The sequence below is a fragment of the Zingiber officinale genome, chromosome 4B (assembly GCF_018446385.1).
Source record: "Zingiber officinale cultivar Zhangliang chromosome 4B, Zo_v1.1, whole genome shotgun sequence".
Taxonomy (NCBI): domain Eukaryota; kingdom Viridiplantae; phylum Streptophyta; class Magnoliopsida; order Zingiberales; family Zingiberaceae; genus Zingiber; species Zingiber officinale.
The window spans coordinates 45,196,370-45,211,302 of record NC_055993.1 but is presented as its reverse complement, the minus strand read 5'-3'; the positions used below and the strand labels follow the sequence as shown (position 1 = coordinate 45,211,302).

Sequence of the window (14,933 nt, the reverse complement as noted above, 5' to 3'; positions counted from 1 at the left end):
TCACCCGTAACTGGGTGGACTATAAAGGCGATTACTGGGTATGTAACAAATTATGTGGAGGGATGTGAGTGATGTAGATGTGATCTATCCCTCCTATTTGACCGGAGAGACATCGGTATTCTTGATAGAGTGAGACCACGAAGTGCATGGCCATGCCCTAATGAGTCAATATGAGATATTGAGCTCATTTGATTTAGTGAGTCTATTTGGAGTTCAGGATTTAGATTGATCAGAGGATGACACGATCTATGCCTCACATTAATCAATCTAGATGTCTAGGATAGAAGGACACTTGTCATATATTGTGAGGAGTCACAATTAGTAGTCACAAGGTGATGTTGGATCTCAATATTCTTGTAACTTGGGTATTAATGATGTATTGCTAGATACCGCTCATTACTTATGGTCCTAAATACGTTTAGGGGCATTGTCAACGTTATAAGAACCTATTGGGTCACACACAAAGAACAAGTGGATGGAGATTAGGTTCATATGATGAACCAAGAGGATTAGATTCATGTGATGAATCAAATTGGATTAAGAGTAATCCTAATTGGGCTAATTGAGTTGGACTCAAGTTGATTCATGTGTTCAATGAGTCTAATTTAGATTATGACTCATTGAATCAATTTAATTAAATGAATTGGATTCATTATATTAAATTGGCTTGAATTAAATGGTTGGATTAGATCAACCATGAGAGAGATTAAGTCAAGTTTGACTTGACTTGAGAGGAAGAGGAAGAGTCAAGTTTGACTTGACACTACAAGAAAAACTCTCATAGACATCGGTGGAACAACAACGGTTTTAAGCAAAAACCGATGTCTTTGAGTATTTTACACCGATTTTTTTAAAAACCGGTGTCTATGAGCGCAGATTTTCGCTCATAGACATCGGTTTTTTAGCCGATGTCTATGAGCGCCTTTTTTTTCGTTAATAGACATCGGTTTTAACAGCGGTTTCTAAAACCCAGTGTTAATGAACCAAAATAAAATAATTTAATTTTCCCACCTATACTTAATCAAAATTTACAACACTTCACTTTCCCCCAAACTTAAACCTATATTGAGCAGTCCACTATATACCGTCCATTGTATACCCAGCGCCCTACGGGAAACCCTTGTACAATCTTCTCGATCCTTCTCAATCCGTTCCTGTCTTCCATGGGCGATGGCGTAAAGGGAATGATCACCCCCCTCAGATCCCTTTTCTCCCCCGAGGAGGCGCGGAAGGCCGCACAGCGGGTGGAGGGAGCTGTCGTCCAACGCCGTAGCGAGTTCCGGCGTCTCCAGGGCTTCGTCTCCGAGAATTCCGCCCTTATATCCCTTGTTCGCTCCCTTCCAGATGAGCTCTCTCACGAAATCATGGCAAGAGAAATTCGCTTACCTTTCCTTCTTTTCCTACTATCTAAACCCCCCTCTCTCCCTACTAAAATTCCAACTCCTATCATTGTCTCCCTTGTAAAATCTGATAGGTTCCTTTTGGAGGTGCGACTTTCTTCCCTGGCCGCCTTATCCATACCAACGAGTTTCTGGTATAAAAATTGCTCATTTCATTGAGAATACTGTTTGTTTCTAGCACGATTGAATCTTTTTGGCACGGGGAATGATTTCATGGACTTAGGTATTATTAGGAGATGGATATTATGCAGAGAGAACTGCGAAGCAGACTATGGATATTTTGCATAGGAGGGGCAAGGCAATGGAAGCCCAGGTTGAGGCTTTGAAGGAGACGATGTTGGATCTTGAGGCCGAGGCTAAGTTCTTCAATTCCACAGCGGAAGAGGCTATTGTAAGTGCTTCGACATAATGAGTTTACTCCACTATCAATCCAATGATAATTGTTGTTTGTGTGATTGGGGTTTGCTTCTAAGCATTACACAATAGGGTAGAGGTGTTTACAAAATAAACATGCTAATATTGCTGGTTATTGCCTATCTGTTTCTCACTTCATTTTCTTTATTGAGGATTTTTCCAAAGCTACTGGTGATAGTTCTTCTTGTTCAGCACAAAATATTTAACCTCTCATTGATGGCTCTATTCTCTACCGACTACCACTAACATCTTTATGATAAGAACACTCAGTTGAATATCTACATATGCTATATTCATGAATGATAAACTGTATCTGTAGTGATACATATTCAATATAGTATAAGGGGCGATACAACATTTTCTCATAACTTGTAGATTATTGTTTTTTGTATGGCAACTGCTAATATAGCTAAGATTCATGCTCATTATTTATCTTTTACATAGGGTTTCTGAGAAAGAAAAATAATGCTCATAATCAAGAGGACTTATCATTAGGGCTGGTAATGAATGAGCTGTGTTAATACCAGCAAAATCATTCTCGAGATTGTTTATAAATCTTATAATTAGCTTCAATCTGAGATCAAAAATTAATGTTGAATTTTTTCAATTAAAAAAATGGCTTTAGCAACCTTTTTTATCTACCTTAACTAGATCCAAGCTGGTAGTTCTCTTTAAGCTAAATCGCAGCTATATCAAATTTTGATATCTTTTAATATTTCAGTGTGTAAATAAATAAATATCTATCAATAAAATATCTTAGTTTATCTGCTTCGTTATAGGCTTTATGTTGGTGAGTAGCTACAAGTGGGGTCATGTGCATGCATTTTATAATGCCCTTGTCACATGGACCAACAACGGCTATAGGTGATATCGATGGAATTATTCTGGTAGAAAGTGGATCTCATTCCATGTATTAGGGTCAGAAGCCATTTGGATCCTGATAACCCATAATCCAACTCATGTGTAATTGTTAGTCTATCTTTAAGAACTAGTGAGGCCTTGTTAATTGGCAGGATGTAGCATCAAATTTATCTCAACAGTTAGTATACTTTGTAACCTTGACCGTTTAACTGAAAACTTTTGCCATTCCTTTCACACATCAAATAATATTGGATGCACAATCTTTGTTAGTATCAAAGAAAGGTTTGTGAATTTAGCCAGAAAATGTTATGTTGATCTCAGATGGCACGTCTTCTTTAGTACTAGGGTTGTGCCTATAGTTGATCAGCGTCTTCTGTTTTTGCAACATACTACGCCCTTTGTATATTGTTGCTCCCTACTTTACTGAATTCTTTATCAAACCTTCACTTTCCTTGATGGTTGCTTGCCTCCTAATTGAAGGGGAAGCACTGACAAATCTGTTATTTAAGCTACTGTTTGTAGAACGGCCAGAGCTTGTGTTTGGTCTTGAGAAAAGTGAATTTTCCTATCTTGCTACAGGCTGAATTTACAATTTCCTATCCTGCAGAGATGATATTGTTTTTTTTCAGTAAATTCTTTGTGGAAGAGTGACATTATATGTTCTTGTATTTATCATATCCCACTATAACTTACCCTTTGCCTTTGTTTTTATTCCTCGTTTTCCTGCCTCAATAGAATGTACTTTCAAGCATTGCCAATAGAGGGGCCTGCATGATTTCAATGATGAATGATAGTGGATGAAATATTGCATATGCCTTAATTTTTGTTATATTATGAGATATGAGTGATGTGTTATTTGAAGGAAAGTAATATCTCCTGCCATGAGTTTCATGTTACTGTCTATTACTCTATGTACCTTACTCAATGTTTCTCACTCTCAGTCCTCTAAAAAAAATTCTAAAACAAATATTTGTCATCATTAATTTATCTTTCCTTGATGACACTTGGTACTTAAATTGACACACCATTGAATACATTCTTCTTTCTTTCATTAGCCTATAGTGGTTCATAGCACTTCAAATAACAATCAAGGCCTATCTCCCAACTATTTATGGTCATCTACATGGATTTTAGCTGGCTCGAAATAAGATTATATCATTAGTAATTTATTGGTCATTTTTCCTCTATTTATTATGTTAATTTCCTATATCCTCTATCTACCTTTCACACATTTAATTCTATTTGATTGTACTCATCTGACTAAAATCTTTTGGTCATCCTTGAACATATTTGTGCTACCTTTATGTGTGTTTCTGACATTCTATTATCTGGTGGGATTACAGTTATTTATTTGCTAAGAATAACATGCTTTGTTTTATTTCTAATAGCAACCTTACACACATCTAAATACTCCATCTTTATTACATTGTTTTTGTTCTTTATTATCTGCTTAACATTTTGGGCCATAAAGCATGACTAGTCATTCTGTTATCTTATATTTATTTATTTGGTAATTTCAGTGAGCATATGGTGAATGCATAAAAGTCCAGAAATACTTTTCTATTTAACCATCTCAATCAATATTCTATGGCTGTGAATTTATTTTCCTCAATCTATCAGGTTGAGTAATATAGATCTGAAATTTCTAAGTTTGTCTCAATAATTCAAATTTCAAATTTACTTCTGCAGCATGTATAATTCTTCTGTTTTGGTTCTTTGCTATAGTTAAGTAGACCAAATGATACTTTTGTTTGACAGATTAGAACAGTGGATGTTTTAACTCAGAAAACTAGGCATTTGAAGGTGAAAAGTGGTGAGATTAGGGAAATGAAAGGCGCAAGAAGAATGAAGCAGTATAGCAGTTGAACAGATTCTAATTCTCATAATTTAATGTAGCCTCAACTTGATTTTTGACTCACGATGTTCTACCTTGATGTGTACAATATCTATTAGCTTTTGATAAAAAAAGAATGTTTGTGTATTTTATGGATACTGTTGTAAGAAGAATATTTATGTAATTTGTGAATATTTGTGTATTTTATGGATATTGTTGAATGAAGAATATTTGTGTAATTTGTGAATATTTGTGTATTTTCTTGGATACTGTCAGTTTTTCACTATTTTGGAAATCGAATTTGTGTCGTTAAAAAATACTGATATTACATCGGTTTTCCACTGTTACAAAATCGGTGTCATTAACTAATATTACATCGGTCGTATACCGCTGCCAAAACTGGTGTTATTAACATCTAATATTACATCGGTTTTACATCCGATGTCGTTAAGTGATATTACACCGGTTATAACCCGATGTCTAAAATGACTGACCTTTTACATCGCCTTCATAGACATCGGTCGAAAATGTAATAGACAGCGGTGGAAAATCGATGTCTATGAGGGTTTTTGTTGTAGTGTGACTATTTGCCACATCATTAGTGATTTGGCATTAGGAGGACTAATGATGATGAGCCACATCATCAAAGTGTGCCACCTCATGGGGGTTACAAATATATTCTCTTTAATGGCCATATTTAATGAGAATGGGGGTTACCTTTTTGGTTTTGAATGAGAATGAATTTTTCATTCACTCACATTCACATCATCTTCTTCCTCAAGCTCTCTTTTTGCTCCTTCTCTTCTCTTGGTCGTGGGTTTCAAGCAAGGGAGAAGAAAGGAGAGTGAATCTAATCCAAGAAGAAAGGTTAGTGAAAGTCACATAGAGATTTTAGAGGAGTGTGTTCTCTTCTTTTCCTTTCTTCTTCTTCCAATCCCATCCGAGAGCATCAAGAAGTACTAGCACACTTGTGGTGTTCTCTTCTCCATCCTTGTGTGTTAGAGAACACATCTTGTTCGTGTGGATACTTCTATAGAGTTGTCTACTTTGACAACTAGAGATCCAACATCTCTTTGGACAAGCGGGACTCGCGAAGGGCACGCATCGAAGGTATAAGATTTTTCTCCATGTAGATCTAAGTGTAGATCTAGGTAAACTCGTACTCCTAATTTTTTGAAGTTTTTTCTTTGCACGGATCCGTTGGCTAGGGAGTTTCGGGGTTTCCGCGACGCGAAAAAACGGTTTTCGCGGCCCGAAAACCCAACAATGGTATCAGAGCCACGTGCGAAGGCGTGTACGAGTTTATTTTGGTTTTTATGAAAAATAAACATTCAGTGAATTTATATAATTTCATGATTTTTATAGTTTTAAAGGGTATTTTTCTCGTAGAAGCGAAGCACAAGTGTTTAGACACTTGTAGGCTTCGACTACCGAGAAAATTTTTCCGTAACGGCAATGTTTCGACCCAAAACATTTTTGGTACAGCGGGCTAAGGCACTGTTGGATTGCTTAGGAGCAACTCGCGATGGTTAGATCGCGGGTAGGGGTACTGCCCTAACCCCGCAAGGGGATTTCCTCCGCGATTGCGCCCGAAATCGCTAATCGGGACTGTCGAAAAAATTTTACTCATAAAAATTGTAAAAATTATGAAAAAATTACAGAAAATTATGAAAATATATAATTTTGAATTATATATTATTTTTGTGATAGTCATGGCCCAAAAAGACCCAATATGATTGGATTTGTGTTGTAATTTATAATACGGCCTGCGTGCCGTCATGTGTTTGTGTGTGCTGTATTTGATACGCGACCTGCGCGTCGTGCCTCCCTATTTATATTCTAGTTGTAAATTAGATTTAGACTCGAATGTAACTTGAGTTTCAAAATTGTAATGTAAATTTGGAAGCGGTGGAAGGTCCACTCGAGACGGAGTTACGAGGAGGGCGCGAGCAACATGAGGTGGTCAAAGGAAGGAGCTTGAGAAGCTGTTGACCTTAGGTTGACCATCCGATCTTCTCATTGGCCTGAGAATATCGTAGTAGGGCCATGACATAATCACAAAATTTAGTTAATTACTTGTGTATGTGATGCATGTTTAATTAAGTAATTAATTAGTGTCTAACGATTAAGATTAGATCTAAATCGTGCACAAGATGCACCCTTACGATTAGATTAGATCTACATCGTGCACAAGATGTACCCTTACGATTAGATTAGATCTACATCGTGTACAAGATACACCCTATCGATTAGATTAGATCTATATCAAGTATATGATACAACATCGACGTTTAGATTAGATCTAAATCACGTCAACTCTAATGCCTACCGTGCCGTGATACCTATCACTACCTCGATCACATGTGTTGTTGAATCTGCCAAAGTAGAGCAACACATATTATCTTGGTAGGGTACGGAGGGACAATCTTGGTCCCGCTTATCAACGCATGAGCGAGTACAAACTCAATTAGATTGAGTATTCCTAGTTTACTCGGTTGGATCGAGTACAACCATAGGCATTCTTCCAACGGTTGGAAAGGTAGGACAAAATCACGTTTATATTAATTCTCGGGCGTATTAGCCAAAGCTAACTCGAGTTTTAATATCAATGCGGATCTTGATCCTATAAACAAGAGTTGCATAGAGATGTAATTGGTAATCGTTACCTACCGATCATACTAAGTCTTGGGCGTATTAGCCAAAGCTAACTCAAGGGTTAGTATGATGTGGATCTTGTCCCACATGAATTATAGAATTCAGTGAGAGCATCATTTAGTTGAAGACCTAATTAAATGATTTAAAAGAATATGATATTTATTTCTGCATTTATTTCTATTGTACAATTTCCATGACGTCAAACACGAACAACTTCTCTCTGCGTTCTGTCCTTAAGAAGGACAAGTTCAACAGAGCAAATTTCCTGGACTGGTACAGGAACCTGAGAATAGTTCTCACCCAAGAACGTAAACTGTACGTTCTGGAGCAGCCCATTCCGGAGGCTCCTCCTGCCACTGCCACGCGAGCAGACCGAGATGCTTACAAGAAGCATCAAGATGACGCATTAGATGTGTCCTGTCTTATGCTCGCGACCATGAACTCTGAGCTTCAGAAGCAACATGAGTTGATGGGCGCTTACGATATGGTTGAACATCTTTGTCACCTATATCAAGGACAAGCAAGGCACTGGAAGAGGAACTCCAAAGAATACCTGGAAGATCTTAAGAAGAAGAGAAATAAGATTTCTACTTCAGGTATACATGTTATAGAAGTCAACCTCTCTATTTCTTCATCGTGGGTATTAGATACCGGATGTGCTTCGCACATTTGTACTAATGTACAAGCGCTGAGAAATAGCAGGGCATTGACGAAGGGTGAGGTAGACCTACGAGTAGGCAATGGAGCACGGGTTGCTGCTATTGCTGTAGGAACTTACTATCTATCTCTACCCTCTGGGCTTGTACTAGAATTAGATGATTGTTGTTATGTGCCTGCCTTGACTAAGAACATAATTTCAGTTTCTTGTTTAGACAATAAAGGATTTTCGTTTACAATAAAGAACAAATGTTGTTCCGTCTATTTAAACGATATGTTTTATTGTAGTGCACCTCTGATGAACGGACTCTATATTCTAGACCTTGAGAGCCCTATCTATAACATAAATACCAAGAGGTTCAAGTCAAATGACATGAACCAAACCTACCTCTGGCACTGTCGCTTAGGTCATATAAATGACAAGCGCATATCTGATGTGCGTAGATTATATACTCTTTTATGCATGTTTTTACGCACATTTACATACTTTGAGCATGCTTGATCTATGCATTTTTATACTTCCAGCTTTCCTTTTAGCATATTTACTCTTTTGGTTTGGAGATCTGCTTTTTGTGCATTTTCTGTACACAGGAGTCGATTTGGTGAAGAATCTACATCCTTGGGCAAGCATTGGAGGAAACAAAGGGAGAAAGCACCGGGCCGTGTACCTCACACGGCCCTGCACTGGTATGGAGCTCGGGCCGTGTGGAGTTTGGCACCAACAGAAGTGGAGAATGACATGGCCGTGTGAACTTCACACGGCCGTGTCAAGATTTGAAGCCAACCAGAGCTTAAGCCTTACATGGCCGTGTGGATCTACACGGCCGTGTGAGGTTTCCAGAGACTAAGCAGGCTGTGGCCGTGTGCACCACACGGCCGTTTAGCATTTCCAGAGACTAAGCAGGCTGTGGCCGTGTGAACCACACGACCGTACAGTTTTGGCAGAGAAGGAACTGGACATGGCCGTGTGAATCTCACACGGCCGTGTCACGGGGCCGTGTGGCGCCCGATTCCCTCCTCTATTTAAACCCTCCTTCATGAATTGAAAGGGGATCTCTCCCCCTTTGGGAGAAGGCAAGATTTGGTGGTTTCCTCCCATTCTTGGGAGGATTTCTTGGCGATTCAAGGGGAGTTCTTGGCGATTCCGGCTCCGGAGCGAGGATTGGATCCGAAGACGAAGTTTCTTCGTAGATAAGTTTTCTCTTTCCCCCTTTTCTTGGTTTCTTGGATTGGGGATTTAAGGAATGCTTGTATTCTCTATTTCTTCGGGTTTTCTTCCTCGATTCATGGACTAGATCTTGTATTCTAGGATGAAGGGAGTATTTGTATGATGGATTGATGTAATCTCTTATGGATTTGCCATTCTCTTGTTTCAATGACATTATCTTGCTTGTATCAATTAGATCTTGAACGATTAAAGATGATTCGTGCTTAATTCTCATTCTTGATTAATTGTTTGAATTTCTTATGGACTTTGTAAAGATAAACTCTCACTCGATCATCCGAGGGATCCACGTGACAGGTGCAAGCCCGTGTAAGGACGTTTGAGAGACAATCTTGAAGAGGAAATAGGAATATTCAAGAGAGTAGGATGGATTTTGTGATTAGTTTCTTGTATCTTGATAGATTGATAAGTCGTGGGCTTCTACGTTGATATCCGAGGAAGGCATAGTAATAGGTGCACTTCTGTGTAAGGACAACATAGGTTCATGTCTAATTAATCCTATTTAGATACATTTCTCAGTCCTTAGCCGGTTGTCTATTGCAAGAGAGAACCGACAACTTTCTACATGTTTGGCAATTGAGGGATAAGAATTGGTGAACCATTTACATTCGAGAAATCCTACAAAGAAACCGAAACTCCTAGAATCTCCCTTTATCATAACCCAAAACACTAAACTCTTGTTTGTTGATCTTTAAGATTAGATTTGTTTACCTTACTTTGCTTTTGAAACGATTGGATAGTTGTTTGGCTAATTCGCATTGAGACATTTCTAGTGCTTATTCCAGTCCCTGTGGCTACGATAATCTTTTATATTACTTGCGACATTTCCGTACACTTGCGGAGAGCGAACAAGTTTTTGCCGCCGTTGCCGGGGACTGCGCTATAACATTAGGAATTATCAATTGAGTTAGACTAAACATAACATTTGTTTTCCTTTCATATTGCATAGTTGTAACTAATCATTAGATTTCTGTTTTTACCTTCTTGTATAACTTTCACTTCTTGTTAGTTCTTTTTGTACAAATTCAATTCTGCATTTTTTATTCTTTTATTTTTCTTTTTTTTGAATTGTCATTTGCTATCTTGTTCTTGTGTATGTGAAGATCTAACTTTGCAGGGGAATTCTTTCCTTTTGACCCTGAGATTGATAGAACCTTCCATAAAAGAAGAATTCTGCAAAGGCAAATTGAAGAACAGGAACATTTGAACATGGCAAATAGACCACTTAAGGATTATGCAGCACCCTATGCAAGAGGTTTTCGATCTAGTATTTCAAGACCTTCAGTGGAAGCTAACAACTTTGAGATCAAACCCGCAATCATATCTATGGTGCAGCCGAACCAATTTGGTGGAGGACCTCATGAAGACCCCAATCAACACTTAGAGGTCTTTTATGAAATATGTGGGACCATGAAAATGAATGGAGTTCCTTCAGATGCAGTTAGATTATTATTATTTGGGTTTTCTCTAAGAGATAGGGCAAAGCCATGGCTGAATTCTTTAGCCCCTAATAGCATCACCACTTGGGAGCAGTGTGAGCAACAGTTTCTTGATAAGTTCTATCCACCAAGAAAAACAGCTCATATGAGGAATTTAATTGCGAGCTTCAAGCAAACTGACTCAGAATCTCTTTTTGAAGCATGGGATAGATATAATAGTATGCTCAGACAATGCCCACATCATGGGTTGGAAAGATGGTTAGTGTTGCACACTTTTTACAATGGTATCAATTATCATACCAAAGTGTCCCTTGATTCAGCTGCTGGAGGGGCACTTATGAACAAAAGCTTAGATGAAGCCAAAGAAATCATTGAAAGTGTAGCACAAAATCATCATCAATGGGCAAATGAAAGAAGTGGTGGCTATTCCTCTGTAAACCCAACAATTAAAGCATCAGGGAAGTTTGATGTAGATGCAGTCACTCTTTTGTCTGCAAAATTGGACGCTCTTACAAAGAAATTTGAAAATATGGGGACTAGTGCTAATATGGTCAATGCTATTAGTACATCTTGTGAAGTATGTGGGAGTTCAGAGCATTCAAATGACTCATGTCCATTGGGAGCTATCACTGCACAAATCAATCAACTTGAACAATGTGATGCAATCATGAGTTACAATCAAAGGCAGAACAACCCATACTCAAATACTTATAACCCTGGATGGAAGAGTCATCCAAATTTTTCTTACAGAAATAATCAAGATCAAGGACCATCTATGGGGGCAAGACCAAATTTTCAAGCTGGGCAACAAAATTTTCAACATCTATCTTCTCAAGGCTTACCAAAGTCAAATGTTGAAAAGATGCTTGAAGAAATTGTCTCAAGTCAGAATGAAATGAAGCAAGATATAGCAAAGCTCATTCAAAGAATGGATAATTCTGATAAGCATCAAAGGATCCAGGATAGTCAAATTTCCCAACTAGCTTCCTCATCATCCAGAGCACCAGGACAGCTTCCAGGAAAACCTGATGTGAATCCTATGGAGCATTGCAATAGGATTGATCTTAGGAGCGGACGGACCTTAGGAGACTCCCAAGTGACTGCTTCAAAAGGGATACAAAAAGAAGAAGAGCTCTCTCCTCCTATACCAAATCAGATTCAATCTAATGAGAAGAGTACCATTGAGGTTGAAGAGACTCTTCCACTGAACCATCAGAGCAAAGCTGTCCCTTTTCCTCAGAGACTTACAATGCTCAAGAAGGATGAAGAATTTGGCAAGTTTCTAGAAAAGGTTAAGGAAATTTGTGTAGAGGTACCTCTTATTGATGCTATTCTACAAATGCCTAGATTTGCCAAATTCCTGAAGGATCTCATGTCAAATAAGAGAAGAAGAGGAGAGGTCGAGACCATTGCGCTTAGTGAGGAATGTAGTGCTATTTTTGAGAAGAACACTTCTCCAAAACTGAAGGACCCAGGGAGCTTTTATATTCCTTGCAACATAGGAAAAGAATTTTTTGAAAAAGCTTTTTGTGATTTGGGGGCGAGTGTTAGCCTCATTCCCTATTCAATTTGTAATAAATTAGGTCTCAAAAACATTAAACTTACTACTATGGCACTTCAACTTGCCGATCATTCCTGCAGGTACCCTTTGGGTATTATAGAAGATTTGCCAGTAGAGGTGGATGGGAATGTTATTCCCACAGACTTTGTCGTGTTGGACATGGAAGAGGACCCTAGGATTCCTATCATATTAGGAAGACCTTTCCTTGCTACAGCTGAAGCTATAATTGATGTCAAAAATCATAAGCTTTCTTTGGTAATTGGTAAGGAAAAGTTGGAATATGATTTATCTAATATCTCTAACCATGTCTCGTCTCTTTTAAATGCTTGTAGCAGGACAAGCATTTATAAACTTGAGGAATGGAATTTCCATCCTCATGGAAGGCCACCAAATGAAGGAGACAATGTGGTGGAAGATGTTGGGAGAAGATCTCCAAACAAAAATGAAAAGTATATCTGTCCTCCAAGGGCGAGGAAAAGAAGCGAATGATAAAGTTTGGTCGAGCTAAAGACCTTAAACAAGCGCTTCTTGGGAGGAAACCCAAGGGTTCTTTTAGTTAGTTTTGATTTGTATTGTAATTTCTTTTAGTTTGATGCATTCTTTTGATTTTGTTTTCAGGTTAGGTGCAAAACAGAGTCAGGCCGTGTGCTATACACGGCCAGGCAAAGGTTGCAGAGAAGGGAAGTGCTTGGGCCGTGTCATCCAGACACGGCCGTGTTGGATCTCCCGAGGGGAAAAAGGTATAGGCCGTGTCCTAGACACGGCCGTGTAAAGAATCCCGAGAGGAAAGATGGAGAGGCCGTGTCACAGACACGGGCGTGCGAGGAATCCAGAGAAGGAAGAGGGGGAGGCCGTGTAGATCTACACGGCCCGTGTAGGAGAACTATTAAAGTCTTCCTCCTACCTCGCACGACCATATCTTGGCCGTGTTCCGCACACCCCCAGCTCTCCAAAACATATCTTTCTCTCCCAATCTCTTAAAAACTCCTCTTTAATCTCTCGAGATCTCTTAGATCCGATTCTCCTCCTTTCTAAGACTTGGACTTTTTGTTCTCTTAACCTAAGATCTTTTGTTCTTTGAAGTTTTGTTCTTTGAGTTCCACAACTCTAGATAATTCTTCCCCTATCTAAACTCATCAAGATGTCCAATATTTTGAAGAGACTTCGCAAAGGAGGTGGTGGATCTAGTGGAGACAAAGAGAGGGAGCCATCAAGGGACAAAGGAAAGCAACCAGTGAAGGGCAAAGGCAAAAGGACTTCACGCAACGAAGTTAATGACAATGAATTCAATATTGTGTTTAGAAATGATGATCAAGTAACTAGATTTGCAATTCTTGTCAATAGAAAGATAGTGTGTACTCGATATATGGACCCAACTGTTCTTGATATGCTTGGAATTAGGGAAGATGTAGATTTGATGATTGGGTTTTTGGATTGGAGTGATATTATGTACACCCATTTGCCTACATATCCTCGTCTTGTTTTGGAATTTTTGAGTTCATTGGATGTCCATTTTACTAATGAAGATGATTATTTTGGGAAAATCTCTTTTAGACTAATGAATCAAGAATTTCTATGGGCATTTAGTGACTTTAATTCTTGTTTTGGATTAACCACCGGTAGCCCTCGTAGGTTTGATCCAAGGTTTAATTGGAATCATTTTTGGAATGCAATAACTGGGTTAGATCAACCTTATGAGCCTTCAAGAGCTAAGGCCTCCCATATGCAAAACCTCATTTTTAGGTATCTACATAGAGTTATGGGTAAAACTATTTTTGGTAGGGGAGAGAGTGATGGGGTGGTTAAAAAGATAGAGTTTTATGCTTTATGGGCTATGCTTTATAAGGTTGAATTTGATTCTGGTTTTCATTTTGTTCAAACCTTATTAAGATCTGCTAGGGCATCATCGGGATCAATTGTTTTTGGTAGTTTGATTACCCGAATAGCTTGTAATTTAAATCTTGATGTTGATGGGTTGGAAATAATTCATGGTAATGACATGATTGACATTGATGCATGTCTTGCTATGAAAATGATCGTTCGGGATGAGAATGGTTTCGCGTTTCCTAGGAGGAGTGGTTCTCCTCTACCCCTTCCTTTTCCTGAACGAACTAATATTCGTAACCCGGCTAATTGGGTAATTTCCGAGTTAGATTCTGAGGATAACCCTTCTATACCTGGAGACACTGAGCCACATCATGAGCCCTCGTCATATGGACACCCGCAACCTTCTAGTTTTATGGAGCCCGCTAGGCATTCTTTTGCATATGGCACGGGATCTTCTAGGTTTGATTTTTCAGATTTTCGTACGTCTCTAGAATCACTTCATGAGAAGCAAGATTCCCAACAAAAAATGTTGGAGGGGCGCTTCTCTTTATCTGATGATCAGTTTAGGGAGGTACAAAATCATTTTCAGTTTTTGAGGAATTTCCAAGGTCAAGTGGCTGAGTTTGTGCAGGATTATGATACTGATCAGGCTAGGATGAGAGATTTTATGCAGAGCATGATGCTTACTAGCCAACAAGTAGATGCTTTATATGAGTATCATAGATCTTTGGGTGAGATTCCAGGTTTTCCTAGTTTTCCTATTGGCCAACCACGTCGTAGACCTCCTTTCCCTCGTCCACCTCCACCTCCTCCACCATATTGATTTCATCGGGACGATGAAAAGTTTAAGTCTGGGGGGGTGTTATGTACTGTTTAGTTTGGTTTTTAGTTTCTTTTTGTTTTTGTTAGTTTTTCATGTTGGTTCTTATTTTCATTGCTTGTTGCTTTATTTTCCTTGTTTTTGAAATAATCATGGAAAAAAAAAATTTTTGAGAACATCAAATCTTCACTTATATGCTTTCTTGGATTCAAGTGAAATGTTAGCACGATTATTGTCTTG

General features: G+C 38.6%; 1 protein-coding gene and 1 non-coding gene across 3 annotated transcripts; one reads left to right on the top strand and one right to left on the bottom strand.

The window, feature by feature from the left end:
- The first annotated feature begins 1,086 nt into the window (after positions 1 to 1,086).
- LOC121975011 (RNA polymerase II subunit 5-mediating protein homolog) lies at positions 1,087 to 4,665 on the top strand. Of its 2 annotated transcripts, none has more exons than XM_042526356.1 (4): positions 1,087 to 1,367; positions 1,475 to 1,534; positions 1,624 to 1,791; positions 4,196 to 4,360. In XM_042526356.1, exons 1-4 carry the CDS (start codon positions 1,164 to 1,166, stop codon positions 4,196 to 4,198), a joined length of 435 nt encoding a protein of 144 aa, XP_042382290.1. In that variant the 5' UTR covers positions 1,087 to 1,163; the 3' UTR covers positions 4,199 to 4,360. The 2 variants fall into 2 exon arrangements, with proteins under 2 accessions (XP_042382290.1, XP_042382289.1); XM_042526355.1 differs by lacking the exon at positions 4,196 to 4,360 and adding an exon at positions 4,434 to 4,665 and having other exon boundaries at positions 1,089 to 1,367.
- A 5,963-nt stretch (positions 4,666 to 10,628) lies between these two features.
- On the bottom strand, positions 10,629 to 10,734 carry LOC121978937. Its single transcript, XR_006111256.1, has one exon. It is a non-coding gene; the product is annotated as a small nucleolar RNA R71 (small nucleolar RNA).
- Positions 10,735 to 14,933: the final 4,199 nt, after the last annotated feature.

Excerpts from the sequence above, each read along its gene's own strand:
- LOC121975011 (XM_042526355.1), top strand. The coding sequence starts at position 1,164 with ATGGGCGATGGCGTAAAGGGAATGATCACCCCCCTCAGATCCCTTTTC. Across the intron at positions 1,535-1,623 it reads TCCATACCAACGAGTTTCTG|GTATTATTAGGAGATGGATA; the intron begins GTATAAAAATTG and ends TCATGGACTTAG. Across the intron at positions 1,792-4,433 it reads CCACAGCGGAAGAGGCTATT|ATTAGAACAGTGGATGTTTT; the intron begins GTAAGTGCTTCG and ends TTTGTTTGACAG.